Consider the following 21,429-nt stretch of genomic DNA (forward strand, 5'->3'; position numbering starts at 1 on the left):
TCCCTTAGAGAATCTTAAAACATTTCCAACCCGACTTCTGATAAATGTATCCCATCTCCCCGATAAAACCCCGCGGTTGCAAAATCAATTTGTGTCTCTAATGTTCTACCCTGGGATCTTGCCGTTACGGCTTTATGGCCAAAATAATTAACCCGCCGGCGTTTCTTTTCCATGGCAACATTCTCTTTATAACAGCCACCCCAGTTACGACGCTGTAATATGTCATTATTACCAGATAACTATTGTATCAGGGAAACACTCATACACGTACTTTATTTCCTTGTTAATAATTCGTCTAAGTTTATATAAACTCCAAGTGAGTAAATCGTTTCCACCTAAATGGAGTACAATTGCTTTCGGTGGAGTACAGAATAGTCTTTCTCTCTGTATTACATGGTGGAAATCCTGCCACTTCATTCCCCGAATAGTGAGCCACCTAACGTCCTGTCACCAGGAAGTCTCAAGTTCTCCCGACCCCTTTGCTTGACCCTTTCACCTGCCCAGTGTATGATGAAATCTCCAATCATCCATACATCTGCCGAGAATACAATGTAAAGCCATTATTATATGTTATTTGAAGTTTTTAATTCCGAACATACAAACGGCACGCATGTGATCTCCATCTACCTAAACGTTTTATAGTATCCATTGATATTCCGTCTAAAGCGAGTTGTGTCGCTCTTCCTATGCGGAAACTATGCGACCGGAAGTGACAATTTTCAAAACCGCACATGCGGACTGCCTTGGACAATACATATGAAAATTGTGCTCGAGTAACGGGCTTACCATTCTTATGAATGAATAGAAAACTTCGAATCTTAGGACGAACTATAAGATCATTTTTGAGAGCACACACTGGACACAAGTCCGAATCAGTTTCGCATGGCAATCGTAACACAATCGGTGGGCCAGTTTGACTAGTTTTTGAGTACCTTATAGTTATCCGTACTATTGAATTATTATTTAAGAACGACACATCTGCATCTTGTAATGGCCGCATTGGCTGTGTCACAGTTGTTAAAACTAACTCACTTACTCGGAAAAGCCCAAAATAAGCTAAAATAAAGGCTGCCCTGAAAAGAGTAGCCTCAAATTCATCAAAACATACTACCGGTAAAACTGAGCACACGCTTTTAAGCCTAGGTAACGTGATAGGTGCTCTGATGTCGGTGTTATTTCTAAGCCTACGACAACCCTCAAGTATTTTTTTAACTATGAATAATTCTTTAGGGTCATACCAGTTATTTATCTTATGAAAATAGCCGATGCCGGCTATATATGTACTTATTGTAGATGATGAATAACCCCTGTCAGCAAAATATGTAATAAAAAGTACTATCTCTTGGTGTGTTGCCGGCCAATTATTGGAAAAACCATACATTGACCGAAATGTTCTAAAGGCTGTGAGTGCTTTTTTGTATGTGATCAGTGTATTCTGTGCTAGACTGTGTTCTAAAAGATTTGAAACCCTGGTTCGAAGATACTCCATAGTTGGGAAGGTATCAGCTCTGGCCCCGCCTTCGCTTCCGGTGCGAGCCTTCGAAATTTGTCGATCTGCAGACGAGACAAAGCGTCACAAATTAAATTCCGATGACCTTCGACATGGGTTGCCTTAACAGCAATATTAAAATTCAGATAACGCATTGTTGCCTCACGGACTAAAATCATTACATTTTCCGATTTTGAAGAAAGTGTATTAAGGATGTGGACAACAGCCTGATTATCACAGTGAAACATGGTTTTTTGTTGCGTAATTCTGTTCCCCAAATGTACAGTGCAACAATTATAGGAAAAAGTTCTAATACAGTGATGTCCTTGGTAATACCGGAAGTATGCCATGCAGATGCCCATTCTGCATAACACCACTGACCTTTAAAATAACAACCAAAACCTACGCTGGCAGCAGCATCTGAATACAATTGAACATCCTCGTTTGAAACCCAAAAGCGATCATGAAATACGGATATTCCATTGTATTTCTGAAAAAATTGTAAACACATGTTAAAGTCAGCCTTAATGGCATTGCTTATCCTAAGATGGTGAAATAGTTTTGTAAGTCCACATGTAGCGTTTATTAAACGCCGACAAAATGGCCTGCCCGGGTAAATAACTCTAGACGCGAAACTCAACACTCCGATTAAACTTTGCATGGATCTTAAAGTGACCTTTTCTTTCGACAGCGTCAATCTGATTTTTTTAACTATCTCCTCGATTTTATTCCTGGGCATGCGCACTACCATTTCATCCGAGTCAAGTTCGAGACCCAAGAAGCAAAACACTGTAACGGGTCCTACCGTTTTTTCATCGGCAATAGGCACCCTCATTTCCGCAAGGAAACTAATGAATTTTTTCATAAGCATAAGAGATGAACTGTATGACCTATCACCACCCAGATAATCGTCTAGATAATGCAATATTTGTCCAGACGACATTCTGCGCTTTATACAAAATTCCAGAAAACAGGCGAATTTTTCAAAAGTACTGCAACTTATAGAACAGCCGAAAGGCATACATTTGTCCACATAATAATTGCCACTGAATTTGAAGCCAAGCTGATCAAAATCATTTGGATGCACGGGGAGTAACCGAAGTGCGCTTTTAATATCAATTTTCCAAATTTTCCAACCTCTGCCAAGATCTTGCAGCATATGAACTGCTTCGTCAAATTGCGTATAACGCACCGTGCATAATTCCTGATCAATGAAATCATTTAACGACTGACCGCAAGGGTGTGATAAGTGGTGAATTAAACGAAATTCACCAGGATCTTTTTTGGGCACGATACCTATCGGGGACACACGTAATGTTGTAATAGGAATCGTGGGGAAACGGCCTTGCTACCCTTTTGAGAGCCAATTCCTTGTCAATTTTCTGCTGTACTACCTTAGGATGCTGTAAGGCCGATTTTAAATTTTTTGCTTCAGAATAACAATGAGGCCCCGAATAATGCAAAGGGAAACCTTCCGTAAACCCCTGTAATAAGGCATGTTTATCTGGATGTTCATAATAAAGCAATTCTCTTTCAATAATATTTACATCAATTGGCGAATCAGCAATTTTAAAAAGGTCTTGATTAAACAATTTTCTGCTCGGTTTAGTACCGGTATCCCCTTCTTGCGACCCTTTGTCCCCTGAAAGGCATTCTACCCCTTGCATTCCGAAAACGACTGTTAGGGCTATTGTGCCTATCAAAGTTATACATGGTCTTTTGCTGAGGATAATCAACACGTTGCACATTATAATTATTATCTTGTAACCTGTCAGCTAATTGACACTTCACACGGGGATGAGGCAAACCGCATTTTGAGCATTTGTGTTGATACTTGCAGTTTGACCAGTAGCAGTAACCTTGATTATAATCATTGCATACGTTTGATTTATGTTGCATCATCTGAAGTTGGGGACCGGATTGGTCTTTTAAAGACATGCATCTCAACCATAAATCTTGGTTTATTGACCCCCATGAAGAAGGACATGCGGCCTGTCTGATACGAAATTGCTCATCATATAAACGCCACGAATACCCTCCTTGTCTATACGCTGCCTCCCTTATAAGTGTTATATACTGCAGCATTTTGCCGGTTTTCAATGGATGCTGTTTAACATAAATTGCCATAAAAATCAGAAACGCGTCTGTCCATTTCTCAATTGACTGCACCTTGTCCCTACATTCTCGTGGCTTTGATTCTATTTTACCACCTGCTGTAAGGGACAACGTGCTGCCAGCGCAAATATCCTGCAGCTCTATCGCACCTTTAAGTAATAATGCCACACTGACATATTCGCCCCGACATATTTGTGCCTTTAACACTTTAGGAACATGGACCGAAATGTCATCCCCAGCGCACCATAAAATTGAATTAGCCTGGCCTTCACCAAATGTAAAATTAGAGCCATTTTTGTTGAGACCACCACACCCTGTATTATTAGAATTTATAAGTTCCTTATCAATTTGTGACTGATTATTATCATTAACAGAACCTAAAATCTCCTCAAAATCAATGATAGATCTACGATTATCACCTGCATTTTCTCCTATGTCGCCCGACGACAAATCCGCATGTTCCACCTCGGCCCGTTCCGCCTCCGTCTGGGTCTGAGATGTCAGCTGTTTCTTCGAATTCTTGGCTCCCGTGGATTTCAAACCAGCTTTACTAGTTGGAGCAGTGTTCCTTGTCCTTTTCCTGGTTCCTTTACCTCTCATTATTAAGATGAATCAAGGATTACTTCGGATTTAATTTATGAAAATTTTTTGGTTGGATGTCTGTTCAAGGAATCTATCGGAAAGGGCGATGACGTCACAATGCAAACGTCATATTCGCTAGACTCGGCAATTTCCGTAAAATGATCTTACGGTTATGGTCAAGGGGAGATAATAACTCTACACGCCTTCCACGAAACAGCTAAGCCCATCTGGATAACAACCCTTGTTCGCAAAATAATATTCGTTATTGGCATATACGCCATAACGATAAATAATTGAAACAATATTTGATGCAATACACTGACATATCGCATCAAACCAAAAACATCAAAAATTGGTAAAAGGTACCTTTGGATCTTCAAAATAAAGTAGTTAGTTCTCTATTTATCAGTAAAATCATTTTTCGACAATTCTAGAGTCCAGTCCAGTTGTTGATAGTTTCCTAGTATCAAACTTTTAGGAAATTTTTCAAAATAAACAACAGTTTGGATAAAGTTTTCTAGAAAATCGAACTTTTCAGTTGCCAGAATTTCACAAGGGGATTTTCCTAGAAGAAACACTTAAGGCCAATAAAACTAAAACCAAAGCAACTTCAGGATTGTGAAAACTCCTTTTATTTGTCATCATACCCCTTAGAATGTGTTGATAGGTTTCTATTATATAACTGTCAGGATATGTTTCGTAATAAAGAGTATTTTAGATAAAATAGAGGAAAGTGGAAACTTCACAGGTCGCTCAACACGACAAAAACGAAAATGTTGCAGGCTCCGTTTGATAAGTTTTGTATAATTTCGACAATGAAATCGAATTTCTCAGTTGCCAGAATTTCACAAACAGGTTTTCCCATAGAAGAAATACCTCGGGTCAATAAAATTAAAACCAAAGCAATTTCATAATTGTGAAATCTCATTTTACTTGTCATAGAAAGTCTTAAAATGATGTAAAATTTTAATTTGGTATTTGAAAGATAAAGAAGTGATATTCGATAAAATTTATTCAAAAATAGTAAACCAAATCTTTATATTTCTCAAAACTCTATGCAGACCATCATATTGTATGTATTGCTCGCGTTCAAAAGTTATTCGATTAAACCTGTTTTTGCACCTGACCGTTGCCCGAGTGCTAATATCCACCTGCAGTGTTATATAGACAACACTTTGTGAGTTTTATAATTTTAATACACAACCGTACTCATAGATGACAAATATACAACTGACATTAGAATCAAGCAGGCATACATACTAATACATAAGATTCCCGCCAGTACATAACCACGTGATGTACCGTATGTACTCTACACCACCTATGCTACATACCTGCCGGTTAAAGAGCACCGAAACCCAAGATCAAGTTGTCGTTAATTTTATTCATTTAAAACATAAGATATCGAGGTTAAGGAACTTTTTAACGCGACAACACGGAGTAAAATGACACCACACCCATAAGGCTATCTATTAACCGGTTGTTTTTCACGCTTCTATTATTACTAAAGGCACATTGTTTTTTTTTCTGTACAAATTAGTAAGGGGTATAATAATTCATTTTTAATTGCAATATCATAATTTTACTCGTCCCTGACTAGTCCATTCTTGTAAGTCTTCAGAAGCATTTTCCTGTATGATTAATGTAATTTGTCCTTTTTCTGTTATTGCCGTAAATAGCGTGGTGTGTCGCACTTTTATCCAATATCTGTTTCGCGTACTGTATATAAAACCTTGTTTCTTGTCTGTGCCCCTCTACATCTGTGGTTTAACACGGGCTGAATCATTAGCAGGGATGCTATAACCATGCTAACACCGGATAGGTAAAAGGAAAATGCATAATCGCCCGTCGTTGTAAGCATTAATCCTGCAAACAGAATAACTACATTTGCATACATAGATACACACTTTTCATCCTTGTAAAACAACATAGGTTGAATTATTATTAATTAATGTTAAAGGATAAAAGATAAGGCCTGCTGCTAGAATTGTTGCAAGACAATATGGTAAAAATAACACTGTTGAAAGAAAATGACCCCTATCAGACACTGCAACAGTGTATTAATGGATGCTTGAACAAGGGATATGTACACAGATAATGAGCACAAAACAAATACAGCCAAACAGTCAGAGAGCATTTGTGTAACAGCTTTGCAATGAATGAATAAATAAAAATGAATAAAGAAATGGAAAGAGCAATCACACAACTCAGTACTCAGTAATCAATAAATTGTAACTGTTTTATGGGAAAATAATTAATACGATGCCTCGCTGTAATATCTGCGGATTCCCTGAAATGTTGAGAGTCAAGACATGATTTTATCTGCATTGATAAAGATGTGTCTCTTTCCTGTCTATACTTCACTATTGTTCATAATAAATTTACATATTTTTGATATGATCATGCTAGATATTACTTCTGTATTTCCAGATAGTTCATTTAGCTTTAAATCTTACATGTTTGCTAGTCTGTTTATTGCTGTTGGCTTGTCACGAAAGCTAAAGAGAACATATGAAAAATTGTTGAGAACTGAATTATAAAATACGTCAAACTAAGAGTTGCAAACACTGTAGGCAAAACCGTATTCCCTTATCAGATAAACTTTACCTTTCGGTGTAGGTTACAAATAATGCATTTACCGTTAGTTTCAGAAGATTATCAACATTCCTTTAAAATGTCCTATTTTGCCAAAGAAACCGAATGCATTTTCCCAAAGAAATACCCATATTTTGTTAGTTTTTCCAGTTATGCTCCGCTTTTAGTTTAAAATGTTTCTATGTAATGTTGCCGATATTTGATTTAGTTTCAATTTTCCAATTTTACGATTATAAAATGTACTCTAATTGTTATCCAACGTTTTTCATGCAGAACGTGTCTTCTAGAAATAATGAATGCAATACATTTAGATTAGTGTTAACATTGTTTTTGTTCAATATCTCGATATGTTTGGACGTGTACCCATTGTAAAAACACAGTATCTTTATCGGATAGGTACCGCTCGTCCAGTATGTTTATCAAATTGAATTCAAATATATTGCATTATTTTACAAAACCATGTCAAATATTGTATTTACATTTACTGTCATTTATTCATTTACCTATCATTTTACGAGACAACAGAAGTATCTTTTAAAGATCAGGTAATAACATTTTTGTCGCAGTGCCTTTGTAAAACATGACCAAATGTATTTTATGGACTGTATAATTTTGCTTAACTTTTGTTTCTCCCTACACATAAAAAATAGTCTAAATTAAAAAGACGTAAATAAGTGTGCCATTATATCTAACTTTAGATGGTAAACGATTAATTCACCTGCCAGAGGACCACCAATAAGATTTCCAACTGCTTTGAAAGGAAGTGACAAGCCAATTCCGTCAGCAAATCTTTCAAATCCTACAATTCCGTAAATAACCGCATGAAGCAATGCTCCAGTCACACAATGGAAAAACCCAGCCAGTCCAGCTGTAGTCATAACACCAGCCTTTGTCAGGAACATTGGGGTAAGAAACACAGATACACCAGCTGCGGTTAGTGATACGGTATAAAGACTGGTTTCATCAATTCTAGGATGCTGGCCTAATAAACTATAAATCACTTTTCCTACGAAGTTCGAAATCCCGAACACCATTAGCACAGTTCCTAACTGTCCTTGTGTAAATCCTGCTTCTTTTAAATATGACGGCAAGTGTAAAATATAAATGCACGAACTAGTATTTACAAATATATTACTTGCACAAAACATGATGAATGAAGTCTTTTTGAATAACTTCACATTTACAAAATGCATCTTTTTCTTTTTGCCTTTGAACTCATCATTAGTCTTCAGGAAATCTTCAGCTTTTAAACGTTCCTCTATTTTGAGAGGAAACATGGCACAAGCGCATACGCAAAGATTAAAAGCTATTGCACCATGAATCAACATCATCCCTCTCCAACCATACGATTCTTCGAGATATATGACAAGCCTTGCATATATAACTAGACCTGTATTTTGACCAATAGAAGCTAGCTCCGTTGCCAGCGTTTTAAACTTGTCAAAGTAAATGTTCAGTACCGCCATGCCAGCCGTGTAACTTACACCAAGACCAAAGCCTGAAAGATAATAAATATTGTGAACACTGCCAATTCATCTGTTTCGTTCGTCTTAAATTTAAATGTTCCATTCTTTTTACTTAACAAAAACATGTAACATGACACATGACAATCTTTAGCAAACTCTAGTGAAAGAGATTTAAGGTCACCATAGGCGAGTGCATAGAGTCGTCATTTTTGAATGACTTGTCTCTTACCGCTGTTAGGTCACATGTCCCCTTATCTGCTTTCTCACTGTATAGAGGTCTTGTAAGCAAGAAAACTTCCAGGTGACTTGTGGAAGTCCGGTGATATTAACAAATACATGACATAATGTCTAAAATACCGCTCGATGGGGTTGTTGACAAAATATTCAATCACTTAAGCAGGCACTTCGTCATAAAATATGTAAGTCTGACGTTAAAAATGTAGAGAAAAAGACATGTTAGAAATGTTTGAACAATAGATATGTTTGAAAAATCCCAAAAGTCAACACTAATGATAATCAGTTATTTTCACTTGCCTGTAAGAAATCCATGAGAAAAGAAGAGGTAGCCAATGCTATTAGCAAAATAACCAAACTTAAGCTAATACCAACTGCTGCTGTCAAACCACCTATGACCGCACATGTTCGACAACCGTATCTTTTGATGAAGAAACACCCAACTGGACCTGAATATAATCAAGACTTGAACTACCGAGAAATATGTGATTAGGCATATGCTGCAAATAATTTGTGTACAAGAAAATATATTGCAGAACAGGGATGTGAAAATACAGCAATTTATGTGTGCTAAAATAAGCCTTCATAAATGATTAAATATAACCAATATCAGTGTTTTTGACTGTGACGTTATATTGGCGTGTCAGATTACATTCCCAAATGGGAATAATACTCTTTCCTAAACTATACAATCGAGACCGGTGTCTATTGTAAGAGTTTAATTTTCATATTTACAACAGTTATATAATTTATATCAGTTTCAAGTTGTATTTACACCTTTCCTAGTAATATTCATTATCACATCGAAAAAGAATTATTCACGTTATTTCAATACGCAAATGGTATTTACCACGCCCAGCCACAACCTTTCCAAAACATAAAATTGTATCTTTAAGGTTACATACAATGGTTCTTACATATTTGAAAACACTCTTTACTCAATTGTAAAATTCCAACGTGTAACTGGTATGATAATACTCACTTGTAAAATACCAAAGTGCAACTGGTATGATAATACTCACTTGTAAAATACCAAAGTGCAACTGGTATGATAATACTCACTTGTAAAATACACTTGTAAAATACCAAAGTGCAACTGATATGATAATACTCACTTGTAAAATACCAAAGTGCAACTGGTATGATAATACTCACTTGTAAAATACACTTGTAAAATACCAAAGTGCAACTGGTATGATAATACTCAGTTGTAAAATACCAAAATGCAACTGGTAAGGAGCAAAGCTAAGCAATTTCTACAGGATCGGAGTTAAATATATCCATGTAGATAATATAAAAAAGTCCACCTGACAAGCAGATACCACCGACAATTGTCTGACAACATAGCACAAAAAATAGAACGAGCAATCCCCAAGCACCATCACTTTTCATTTCAAGCATATCTTTTGACTTTATCAATGAGTAAAATTCTTCAAATATTGCGTTGTCACTTTCACACAAAGAACCTTTTTTACTATTATGGTTGATGTGATATGTGTAATTTTTATTATATATTAACATCGATGTTTGTAGTGTAATATGCCTTAATTTGCATAAAAACTTCTCATGTATGCAGCTTTTTATGCAAGAACATGCCGTAATGATCTTATACGAATAAACCAAAGGTATGTATCTGCATTTTATCCGTTTGTCACATGATCTTATATTAAACAAGACCTTCTGAAAATAAACAAGATTCAAATAGAAATATCCTAACACTTATATTAAACATACCCTTAACAGAAGCTTTTTACTTAGTTTACAGGAATCTTTTTTAAATCAGAAATGGTATGTTTAAAAATCGCATGTAATTTTGCTTCAAGTTGAGGGAATTTGCATCTATAAAGAAATGATTTACCAGTTTTGTTTAACTATCACAGTAGAAGTCTTAACGTGCCATGGCGATCGTAAAATATTTCCGATATCTGACACGTAGGTTTCCTATTTGATGGTGCGATGACTAGTAAAGTGCAAGACTCCATGATGCTTTATTCCTAAATCCTACATAAAATGGACGGAGGGAGTGGACTTTTGTCTTGCAGCTTTCTTAGTTGTGCCCTTAAAAGTCAGGCTCTTGGTGCTCTGACTTCGAACAAGTTGTTGAGTACACTGGTGTAATTATATCTTAGATTTACCTTAATTTTATGTTTTACATACTATTATCTGTTTTTTTTTCCCACTAATGTTAGAGCCTTTCTCAGCTGGGATTTTATTTACATTGTGTTGTCTAACTTGTTGAAGATAGGGTAAGTGCGAGGTTGTGGGTTTTAAGAAAGTGTTAGAACATGTTGAAGTGAACTCGACTAGGAGAGCTACAACTATTCATTTACGGCACCGAGTTCATTCGTAATGGCAGTACATTTCACTATGCACCACTAAATGAGCAAACAAAACGACTTACGACATAATTCATCCCGTCCATTCATACAATGGAATACCTGCGCACAAATGTTATTTTGTTTCTTTTGTTTACTTATAACATTTTAATATTGCACGTGTAATCAAAATAATTTAAGTAGTATGAACAGTGTGTACATGAACAAGCATTTTATTGTTGATTCAAATTAAAACCTGTTCACTGAGATCGAAATCATTGCTTTTTAAAATTGTATTTAAAGGAAATTTGCTTTTATACACTATTTGAAATTTAGGTTATGTTTAAGTTATTTCACCAGTTAACAGCTTAGATTCGTTGTATGACATAAAGGAATTCCCCGATGGACAAACCGCCGTGTTTTGATATCTTTAAAGAAACCCATAGCCTTAAACACAAACATACCGAAGTTACTTGATAAATTTACTCATACATTCACTGATTTAATGACATTTCTCATACTGTCTTAATGTAAATATATCCCGAGGCAATGCTTGCTAGGATAATGCATTTGTACATTTAATCAGCTGCATTTTGTGTTATACGCTGTCTGAGTTACTATAGTGATTAGTTAAATTTACACAGAGAATAAAATACGCAAAATTCGTGTAGGACATATTTCATCTCTGTAAAGTTTTTATCCCAATATTTTGAACAGTTGATGTCCATGTATGATCATTTATCGAATTACATCTAATTTGGTTGTTTTCTTTTGTGTTCCTTGAAGCGTGACCGATATCAGTTGAAGACAACTACCATTTTCAAATCAATAACGAAAGTCAATTACGAAAAACATAATGGAAAAAGTCAAGAGCGCGCATGCGCAGTTAAAATGTTGCATCAGGCGTCTAAATGAATTCCATGATAATGATATAATAATGATCATGATAATGATAATAATAATAGAAATTATTTTAGAATTAAAATAATTTTATTTATTTTGGGAGAAATACGGTACTAAGTCGGTGCGGTTGCTTAGCAACAGGGATTACTCGGTGTTTGTCGTTTTATAAAAATTATAGACTACAGTTGAACTTCAATGGCTCGAACTCGGATCTTTCGAACACCCGGGATCGCTCGAACTCTTCGCCCGGTCCCGAATTAATTCCTTCTTTATTCTATATAGTTCTATCTCGGATCGCTCGAACTTCGATAATTCGAACTCTCGAACTCATTTGGTGGTCCCCACGGCTTAGTTACAGTGATAATTACACTTATTCAGTCGAACAGATAATTTTTGCTGGGATGGCTTGTGTTTACAAAGTTTTTCACACTTCTGTCTGACATTCGCCAAGCTTCCCCTTTAATCGGCGCGTGCGTAACTTTCACACGCTTACGTAATTAGCGTCGGTATACGACAAACAAAATAAACAAAGTGACTTTCGTTCACTGCAATGCTTTAATGGGCTTTGATTTATACGAATAAAATTATTTAAAATGATTTAGCAATGTACATACTACGTCCGTCTTTATTTTTTTCTGCATAAAAACGGGAGATCCGACGTCAACTTTCATACTGCTTTAGCATGGCTGAACAACTTAGTAAAGGACCCGGATACTGGAAAGCAATATATTTGATAATATTTGTACTGGACTATCTTTCAAAAAGGTTTGTTATTCATGTCTTTCTATTTGATGCTGTCTTCACCAAATTCTTATAATTATATTAGTGTTTTATCTGTGTTTTTCCATATCTATGTCATGTTTGAAAATAAATAATAAAGCATATTTCAGCGTTCGTTTTTTATTTATCATCGTATCATACAAACATTTAGGTACAATATGACAATATATTACGATGTAAGGTTTGTAACATATCATGCCCTCGAATTCCCAAATTCAAAATGGCCGCCATTTGGATGGCTCGAACAACGGAAAACTCGAACTAATTTCCACGGGACCCTCGAGTTCGAGCCATCGAAGTTCGACTGTATTACTGGTTCCCCATTACACCTCGGTATACAGTTGTAGCTAAGCAATTTCAAAAACAACTAAATACATCCAATGAAAAGACGTTTTGGTATAAATAATCCAATCATTGTTACCATGAACAATTTATCTTCTAAAGATAGCATAAAAGCATGAAATTACCGTGATATCTTCCTTGATTACACTGTCAACAAGTAGCTGCGTCAAATTAAGCAACAGGATTTAACAATTAATTATTTAAGATTTTTATAAGAAATTATGCCGCGTAGACAGGGCGGAGGAAGAGCTCGGCGGAGGAACAGAGCCAGGAGTCCTCCAAGAATCAACCAACGTGTGTTGAGAAATAGGGCAGCACAAAATTTGAGGGAACAAAGGCCAGAACGTAGACAGGCTAATGTCGCTAGGGGTCGAGCAAACAGAGTCAACGAAGCACGTGCGGTTGCCAAGCGGGAGCACCCTGCTGGCAATATCCCGGGGGCAGAAAATCTGAGGGAACAAAGGCCGGAGCGGAGACAGGCTAACATCGCTAGGGGCCGAGCCAATGAAGCACAGGCGGTTGCCGAGCAGGAACACCTTGCTGGCAATATCCCAGGGGCAGAGCAGGAACAAACACCCTACTGGCGATATTCATGCGTTACAGCGGGAACACCCAGCGGAGCGGGACCCTGAGCGACAGCGAGGGCGGAAACGGCCATCGGAGGAGTTGGAGGACCTGGTGGATGATACCATCACAAACACAGAAGCCGGTAGGTCAAATACTATAGATTTTGAACAGATTTTAAGATCTTCTGGCTTAATTTCTCAAAACAATATTAGTTCAAATTTGACATCAAATGGGTGTAGCTCTATGAATCAAGCGGGTAATACAGCCTTTCATTCACCCGTCTGTGAAAATAATTTTCAAAACGGGACGAACTCTATTCTACCAAACAGTTATTCTAACTCTATAATACGTCTAGCGCACGCTGATTTATCGGTGCACGTGCCAACTACTCTGAAACAGCAGATATGTCGAGGAGAATATATTAACTTAACGCTACTTCTTAAGGGAGCGATAGAGTTGTCAGAATTTTGCAAAGGCGGAGTGTTTAAGTTAAATTCAGAGGGTCTTATTATATCTTCTCAAAAAGAATGTAAGGAAAATATCTCGAACATTGAAAAATGGACTGACGCGTTTCTTATTTTTGCATCTGTTTATTTATCTCATCATCCGGATCAAGTATATGAATTATTGCACTATATGTACAACATCCGTGAATGTGTACGCGTCAACCTGGCTTTGCGGGGAGCACGTATGATGAAAAATTTTAGGTTTCCCGCCAAGCTATATCTCACGCCCCGTGGTCAAAGATAAATATCGACCTTTTGGTGGCGTTGTACATTGCAAGCCTAGCTCATCAACTCCCCCTGCTGTTAGATAAAGTAGGTTTGCATGCTTGGACTTCACGCTGGTCGTTGCTCATGGCCACATTGTAGATTCCCTCATGTATGTTCTAGATGCAATGGCCTCATCCTCAAGCTGAGTGCAATCCATCAGTTAACAGTCAGGAAATATAAGCAACACCTCTGCTTTTCAAAGGCCCTTCCGAGTAGAGGCTTTCAAAGAGGTAGAGGTTTCTTTTAGGGGTCAAAACAACAAAAAAGTAAAGGGCAGCAATCAGTAAGTCAAAACGAACCCTCTAATTTAGATGTTCAGAGTTTAGCCCCTTCCCCGATAAATATATCCTTTTCTGGAATACTATTTACAATTTTATGATAAAGCTGAAGCCAGTTTCTTACTAAATGGTTTTAGGAATGGATTTTCTATTCAATATTCGGGTCCTAGGATTTCTCGTGATGCTAAAAACCCTACGTTCCAGTTTTACTCAAACCAGACATTGTAGAAAAGCAAATTTAAAAAGGAAATTGGGGCTCGGCGGTGGCGGGACCATCAAAGACCCGATTTTGTATCGAATTTAATTGTTTTCACCTTAGGACTACTGCCAAAGAAATCTCGGGGAATACAGAATGATACATCATTTGTCATACCCACCCGGGAACCCAAAAATGATTGTATCGACCCGGGCCCTTGTACCGTACAATACCCCCGTTTTGACGAGGCAGTAAATTTGGTACAGGCTCTTGGTCGCAACTGAAAAATTGTTTAAATCCGATATAAAAAGCGCATAAGGTTAATTCCGATCTGTCCCGCGGACTGGGAACTACTTGGTTTCAAATTCAATAACAGTTTTTTTGTGGACAAAATGCTCCCATTGGGAAAGCCTCAATTTCCTGTATTACTTTTGAACGTTTTGCCAGATTTCTGGAATTTTGTGTCAAGCAAAAAATGAAATCGGAAAAAAACTGATTCTTTAAATCTAGACGTTTATTTAGGGGGAAATAAAACTCAAGATTCTTGTTAAAAAATATTAACTGTTTTAAAGTAACGATGTCCGAGCTAGGGGAAACCGTTAGCAGACGATAAGACAGAAGGTCCCTGTGAGTGGTCCTAGGTTTTTCGGACTTGAACTTTCGAGCCGGGGCTTTGTCTGTAAGGATTCCATTTCGAAATCGAAGAAATTATCTCAAAAATTGAAGACATGTTACATCACCCCAAAACAACTTTAAAGAAAGTACAGTCGTTGATAGGGTCTCTGAATTTCTGCTGCAGTGCTATTGTGGTAGGTAGGCAGTTTATTTCGCCGGCTAAAAATACAGTTTGCGGTCTCACTAAACCCTACCATCACATTGGTTAAAAAAGAGGTGAAACAGGATTTACTATGTGGTTTTATATTCCTTCGAAATTTAATGGGTTTTCCATTTTCCCCGATAGGTTCGGGTCACAAATGAAGATGTGGAATTATTTTCTGACAGTGCTGGGGGCAAACAACTAGGTTTGGTATTTATTATCAGGGCCATTGGTGTAACGCTAGGTGGCCAATGTCTTGGCATTTATTTTGGGTATTACGACAGACAATTACTGTCCTAGAAAATATTTCCAATCGTGGTAGCATTGTTTATTTTGGGGAGATGAATTAGCGAACAAGAAAATTAAATTTAACTGTGATAATATGCAGTTAAGTTCAAATTTTGAATAAACGTCTCCAAATCAGACCTTGTTTATGTGCCTTGTTAGAATTCTTACCTTACGGTGTCTTAAAAAAAATGTACTTATTTAAAAAGGTTGCCCCCTTCCTGGGTCACCAAAACGACATCTGCGATGCTTTATTCGGGTTTTAGTTAACCCGATTCCGGGGGTTAGCACCAGACGCAGACAGCACCCATGTCAGGTTCCGGAAAATTTTTATGGAACGCCTTCAGTCTAGAGAGGACAACTTTTGCAGTCTGGAATAGCTCATAATACTCGGGCTCACGTATCAAACTGGCATCACTGCTTTTGAAAAATTCAGATCCCTTTACAATTAGATACACAGTGGCCAATTCCCGTCAGGCATATTATTCTATTCATGGCATACTGTTTTGAAAAAGGGCAATCACCCAAAACAATCTCTACATACATTGCTGACATAAAATTTTTGTCACAAAATGCATGGCTATTTTGATATTAGTCAGATTTTCATTGTAAGCAAATTGTTAGAAGGTTGCTATAGGTCTCGCGTACAAAAAGATAACCGAGCACCAATGACAATACGAATGTTATCAGAAATATGTGGGATCCTTTCTCATGTATGTTATGATTTTTATGAATACAGACTATTTAAATCAATATTTAAATTTTAGCTTATTTTGGTCTGTTTCGCATCGGTGAACTTGTTGTAGCATCCGCAACGCAAACACAGCATGCAATATTCTTATCGGATCTCACATTTATGCAAAACATCAAATACGTAGTATAAGATTACGTCACTCAAAAATGAACCAAACGGGTTCCCAGTATTTCTTAAAATACCAAAACAAACAGGCGATCTGTGCCCGATATCAGCATTATTAGATTACATTTTTCAAGGCCAAAAGTACAAGACTGTTGTTTTGTCAAAGTAATGGACGCCCCTTACAAGAAATCAATTTTCAGCCCTCTTACTAAAAAGTATCAGTGGGCTAGTTTCTCAAATACATTCGGTGAAAAATCACTCATTTCGTATCGGCCGAGCAACAGATCTAAGCCTACAAGGGGCTCCTTCATCTGTGATCAAACAATTAGGCCGCTGGTCAAGTAGTGCATTTAAGCTCTATACAGTTGAACTTCAATGGCTCGAACTCGGATCTTTCGAACACCCGGGATCGCTCGAACTCTTCGCCCGGTCCCGAATTAATTCCTTCTTTATTCTATATAGTTCTATCTCGGATCGCTCGAACTTCGATAATTCGAACTCTCGAACTCATTTGGTGGTCCCCACGGCTTAGTTACAGTGATAATTACACTTATTCAGTCGAACAGATAATTTTTGCTGGGATGGCTTGTGTTTACAAAGTTTTTCACACTTCTGTCTGACATTCGCCAAGCTTCCCCTTTAATCGGCGCGTGCGTAACTTTCACACGCTTACGTAATTAGCGTCGGTATACGACAAACAAAATAAACAAAGTGACTTTCGTTCACTGCAATGCTTTAATGGGCTTTGATTTATACGAATAAAATTATTTAAAATGATTTAGCAATGTACATACTACGTCCGTCTTTATTTTTTTCTGCATAAAAACGGGAGATCCGACGTCAACTTTCATACTGCTTTAGCATGGCTGAACAACTTAGTAAAGGACCCGGATACTGGAAAGCAATATATTTGATAATATTTGTACTGGACTATCTTTCAAAAAGGTTTGTTATTCATGTCTTTCTATTTGATGCTGTCTTCACCAAATTCTTATAATTATATTAGTGTTTTATCTGTGTTTTTCCATATCTATGTCATGTTTGAAAATAAATAATAAAGCATATTTCAGCGTTCGTTTTTTATTTATCATCGTATCATACAAACATTTAGGTACAATATGACAATATATTACGATGTAAGGTTTGTAACATATCATGCCCTCGAATTCCCAAATTCAAAATGGCCGCCATTTGGATGGCTCGAACAACGGAAAACTCGAACTAATTTCCACGGGACCCTCGAGTTCGAGCCATCGAAGTTCGACTGTATTAGGCAAAAAATATATGGTCAATTTTAAAAAAGAATAATTTTAGTCACGATGTCATGGATCAAGACAATTTTCTGTTATAGATTTAAGCCATCTGTTTGTTCTATGTCATAAAATGGAACAATTATACAAGTATAATTGACGTGAAATGAAGCAGCTTAGTAACCAACTGAATAGCAACATAATGCGTTATAATATACAAGTAATATTTCGACTGTTTAATTTACTGGTACCGCATTATTGAATTTTATAATACAGGTACATTTATTGTCCGCCCAATTTGTCATTATTCCTTTATGTTTAGATGTATGGTGTCTGGGAGATTCAATAATGTACTGGGCGGGAAATCGTGCGGCTGGAACTAGCAAGCCACTTTAAAGCTGAATACGACAATAGCATAGTTAGGAGTGCGTGGATTGCATTGGCATGATTTCCGACATACCGCTGTTTTGAAACTCGCCCCCCCCCCCCCCCCCCCCCCCCCCAATTATTTTCATACATTTAGGTGGGAATGATTTATCTTCTTTGTCAATCTTAGACACAAAAGATTATATATTAAGAAAGAACTGAGTTACATGCCTGACGCTTTTCCAGATGCGGTAATTATATGGATCGATATTTTACAACGCCGCATCTGGGAAGGTGCTACGGGTGGTTGGGTCGGAATAGAACAGAAAAGAAAAAGAGTTAACAGAATTGGTCGTCAGTTACTGAAAGATGTAGGAAATGTAGATGTTATAAGAACAGATATTGATGCCAAAACAAACTTTTTTCGCAAAGACGGGGTTCATTTGAATGGTATAGGCTTAGAATTCTTCTTATATGAGATTAAACAGCCCATAATTAAACACTTGTAAGAATATTTAAGAATTGGGGGAGAAATTTCGTGAACAGTTTTCCGCTCAATTTCTTGTGGCCAAAATTCTTAAATTCTTAGGGGGGAACAGATGTACTTAGTTAATTTACCCTGTTTAAGGCTCAATTCTCGAGACGGAGCACTCGTCTGGGAAGGCAGGCCATATTCCAGGAAATCATTACTTTTGGCGTTCTTGATTGGAATCTATAGGAAATGGACCGTATGTTGGAATGGATTGAATGGTTCGTGCTTGTCATAAGGAATGGCAACCCAAATAGTTTGGAATGGAGGAATGCATTCGGGTTTTGCCCTAAGGATGGCAATCCCGTACGGTTGCAGTATATGGCCTCATCGTACTTGGGATGGATCGGGGTTTTATTCTTACGCAGGACGACTCGGCGAGGAATAAAATCTTCGATTCAGCTGCCATTGCGGTGATTTGTCTGTGGTATATTGCACTTAATGAATCATCGGTCCGCATTAAAAATTTTAATTAAATAAATAACACGTTCACGTCTGTTTCCCCCTTACTTGAGCGGCCAATAACCTTCAAACCATTTACTATATAAATGAGGCTCTGATTACTATTGTGTATTGTATACGCACTCCAGATTGTTTCATTCATTGATGAAATAATAATTAAAGTCATATGTTATAGAAATTGTTTTATTTCGACTTATGAAATAATAATAATAATAATAAGAAGAATGATAATAATATAAGTAACAACATTTTAATAACACAAACTTGTCATTCTGGGGAATAAGTTATAGCATTGTCCTTCCGTTTGTCCTACCTTATCAATTTCTAACAGTCTTTCATTCATTTACAACGTGACTTTAATTGTCCTTTAAGAAGTCCAGATTCTTCAAAAACGTATGTATACCATACAGGCCCTTTTGCAGAAGTATATTCAAACTAGCCTCATGTGGTTCTGGGACGATCTGTGTATGAAAAGAATTGGAACCACTGCCTCAGAGGCGACTAATAGGGTCTTAACACTTGGTTTTGCAGTAACTCTGTGATTCAAGCAGGTATGCAAATTTTGATTCCATACCTCATGTTTTTATTTCGATGTAAATGAGATGTGGAACCAAAATTTTAGTCCTGTTTGGCGCCATATAACTTATACTGTGTTGGTGCGCCGTAAAACCCAAATAAATAAATAAATAAATTATCCAAACTAACGTAGTTACAGCGAAACAACACGAAGGCAATTAAATGAAATTTGTTGAAAGATATGCCTGAAATGTAACTCCACAAATTATAAGAGAAAACGTTTACAAGAGGTTGGACTGAGATGCCGGCGAGTTTTGATGGAGAATTTATTTATAAATTGTAAGAAAAAAATCATTTTAAATATTCTGTAATAGACGTATGTTCAATTAATCTTTCATATTTCTTTTGACTGCGTGGTAGACGCAAATACTAGTATAACAAGATTCTTTGATGAAAGATTACGTTAGCTCCCACCAAATTAATTTGTTGTTCATCGGATTTGCCGAAAATACTTTTTTTAAAATGTATTTTCTATCTTTTCTGCATGCGCTTGCACCCTTAAAAAATGAAGTTAAAATTTGGTGGTGCACAAACTTTTTTTTGGACGGTACGTCGTGGTTTTCAGTCATACCAGAAAAAATGGCATCTGTTCTGCGAGTTGTACTAAATTACCGATTTGTCAAGTTAGATTTTGTTTGATGTGTGAAATATGGCCAAAGTTAGACTGCATAATTACAATAACATTTGCTAAAAGATTCGAGTGCCTAATAGTTTGGAACAGTATTCTTGACAGGTCAAAACTGGAAATACGAAGGAAACAATTTTAGTTTTCTGTTTATCAGCAAAATCAATTTTCAGCAATTCTGGAAATCAAGCAGTTAAAACTTGTCTGTTGTTTTGATGTTAGTTTCCTATTATCAAACTTTCAGGATATTTCTCGTAGTAATCAACAGTTAAGATAATGTTTTGTTTAACATCGAGAATGAAATCGAATTTTTAAGTTTCCAGAACTTCACAAAGGGGTTTCCCTACAGTAGAAACGCATTGAAATAATAAAATCAAAACCAAAGCATCTTCAAGATTGTGAAACTCCGTTTATTTACCATAGTTACTCTTTAAATGGTGTGTATACTTCATATTTGGTATGGTATTTGAAAGACAATGAAGGCATATTCGAAAGAAAAAGAAGACATATTTGAAAAGAGTTGTGCAGAAATGGTGAATTTCATACTTCTCTCAATTTTTCAAAACTCTAACCGGCACATCATATTGTATGTTTTGCTCGCGTTCAAAAAAGCTTGCAAATGCTACTTTAATATACACGGCATATAATAAAAGGCCTACTTTTCCTCTTTTGCCCAAGGCCGTTGTTCGAGTTCCAATGTAGGAATAACAGTGGTAATACCCACGTAAGGTACATCACTGTATTTTATATACTGTGTACATTTAAATCTGAAACGTAAGAACGGGTACTCGATACGTTCATCATTTAATAATATAAAGCAAATCGACAACACGGAGTAAAATGACGTCACAAGTCAAGATGTTCTATTATTTTTTCTGTAAGCTTCCATTATTGACAAAGGCATAAGGTTCTATCCTGTAAAAATTAGTAAGGGGTATGATAATTATTTTAATAGCAATATAATTGTTTTACTCGTCCCTGACTTGTCCATTCTTGTTATTTTCTGAAGCATATTCTTTTATGAT

At 36.7% G+C, this 21,429-nt stretch overlaps 1 protein-coding gene across 1 annotated transcript; it reads right to left on the reverse strand.

The window, feature by feature from the left end:
- Positions 1-5,882: 5,882 nt before the first annotated feature.
- LOC128547168 (monocarboxylate transporter 14-like) lies at positions 5,883-12,894 on the reverse strand. The gene is made up of 4 exons (XM_053518934.1): positions 12,855-12,894; positions 8,853-8,930; positions 7,500-8,279; positions 5,883-6,052 (listed from the first exon to the last, which is right to left on the reverse strand). Exons 1-4 carry the CDS (start codon positions 12,892-12,894, stop codon positions 5,883-5,885), a joined length of 1,068 nt encoding a protein of 355 aa, XP_053374909.1.
- Positions 12,895-21,429: the final 8,535 nt, after the last annotated feature.

This window comes from Mercenaria mercenaria, chromosome 12, assembly GCF_021730395.1.
Source record: "Mercenaria mercenaria strain notata chromosome 12, MADL_Memer_1, whole genome shotgun sequence".
Lineage (NCBI taxonomy): Eukaryota > Metazoa > Mollusca > Bivalvia > Venerida > Veneridae > Mercenaria > Mercenaria mercenaria.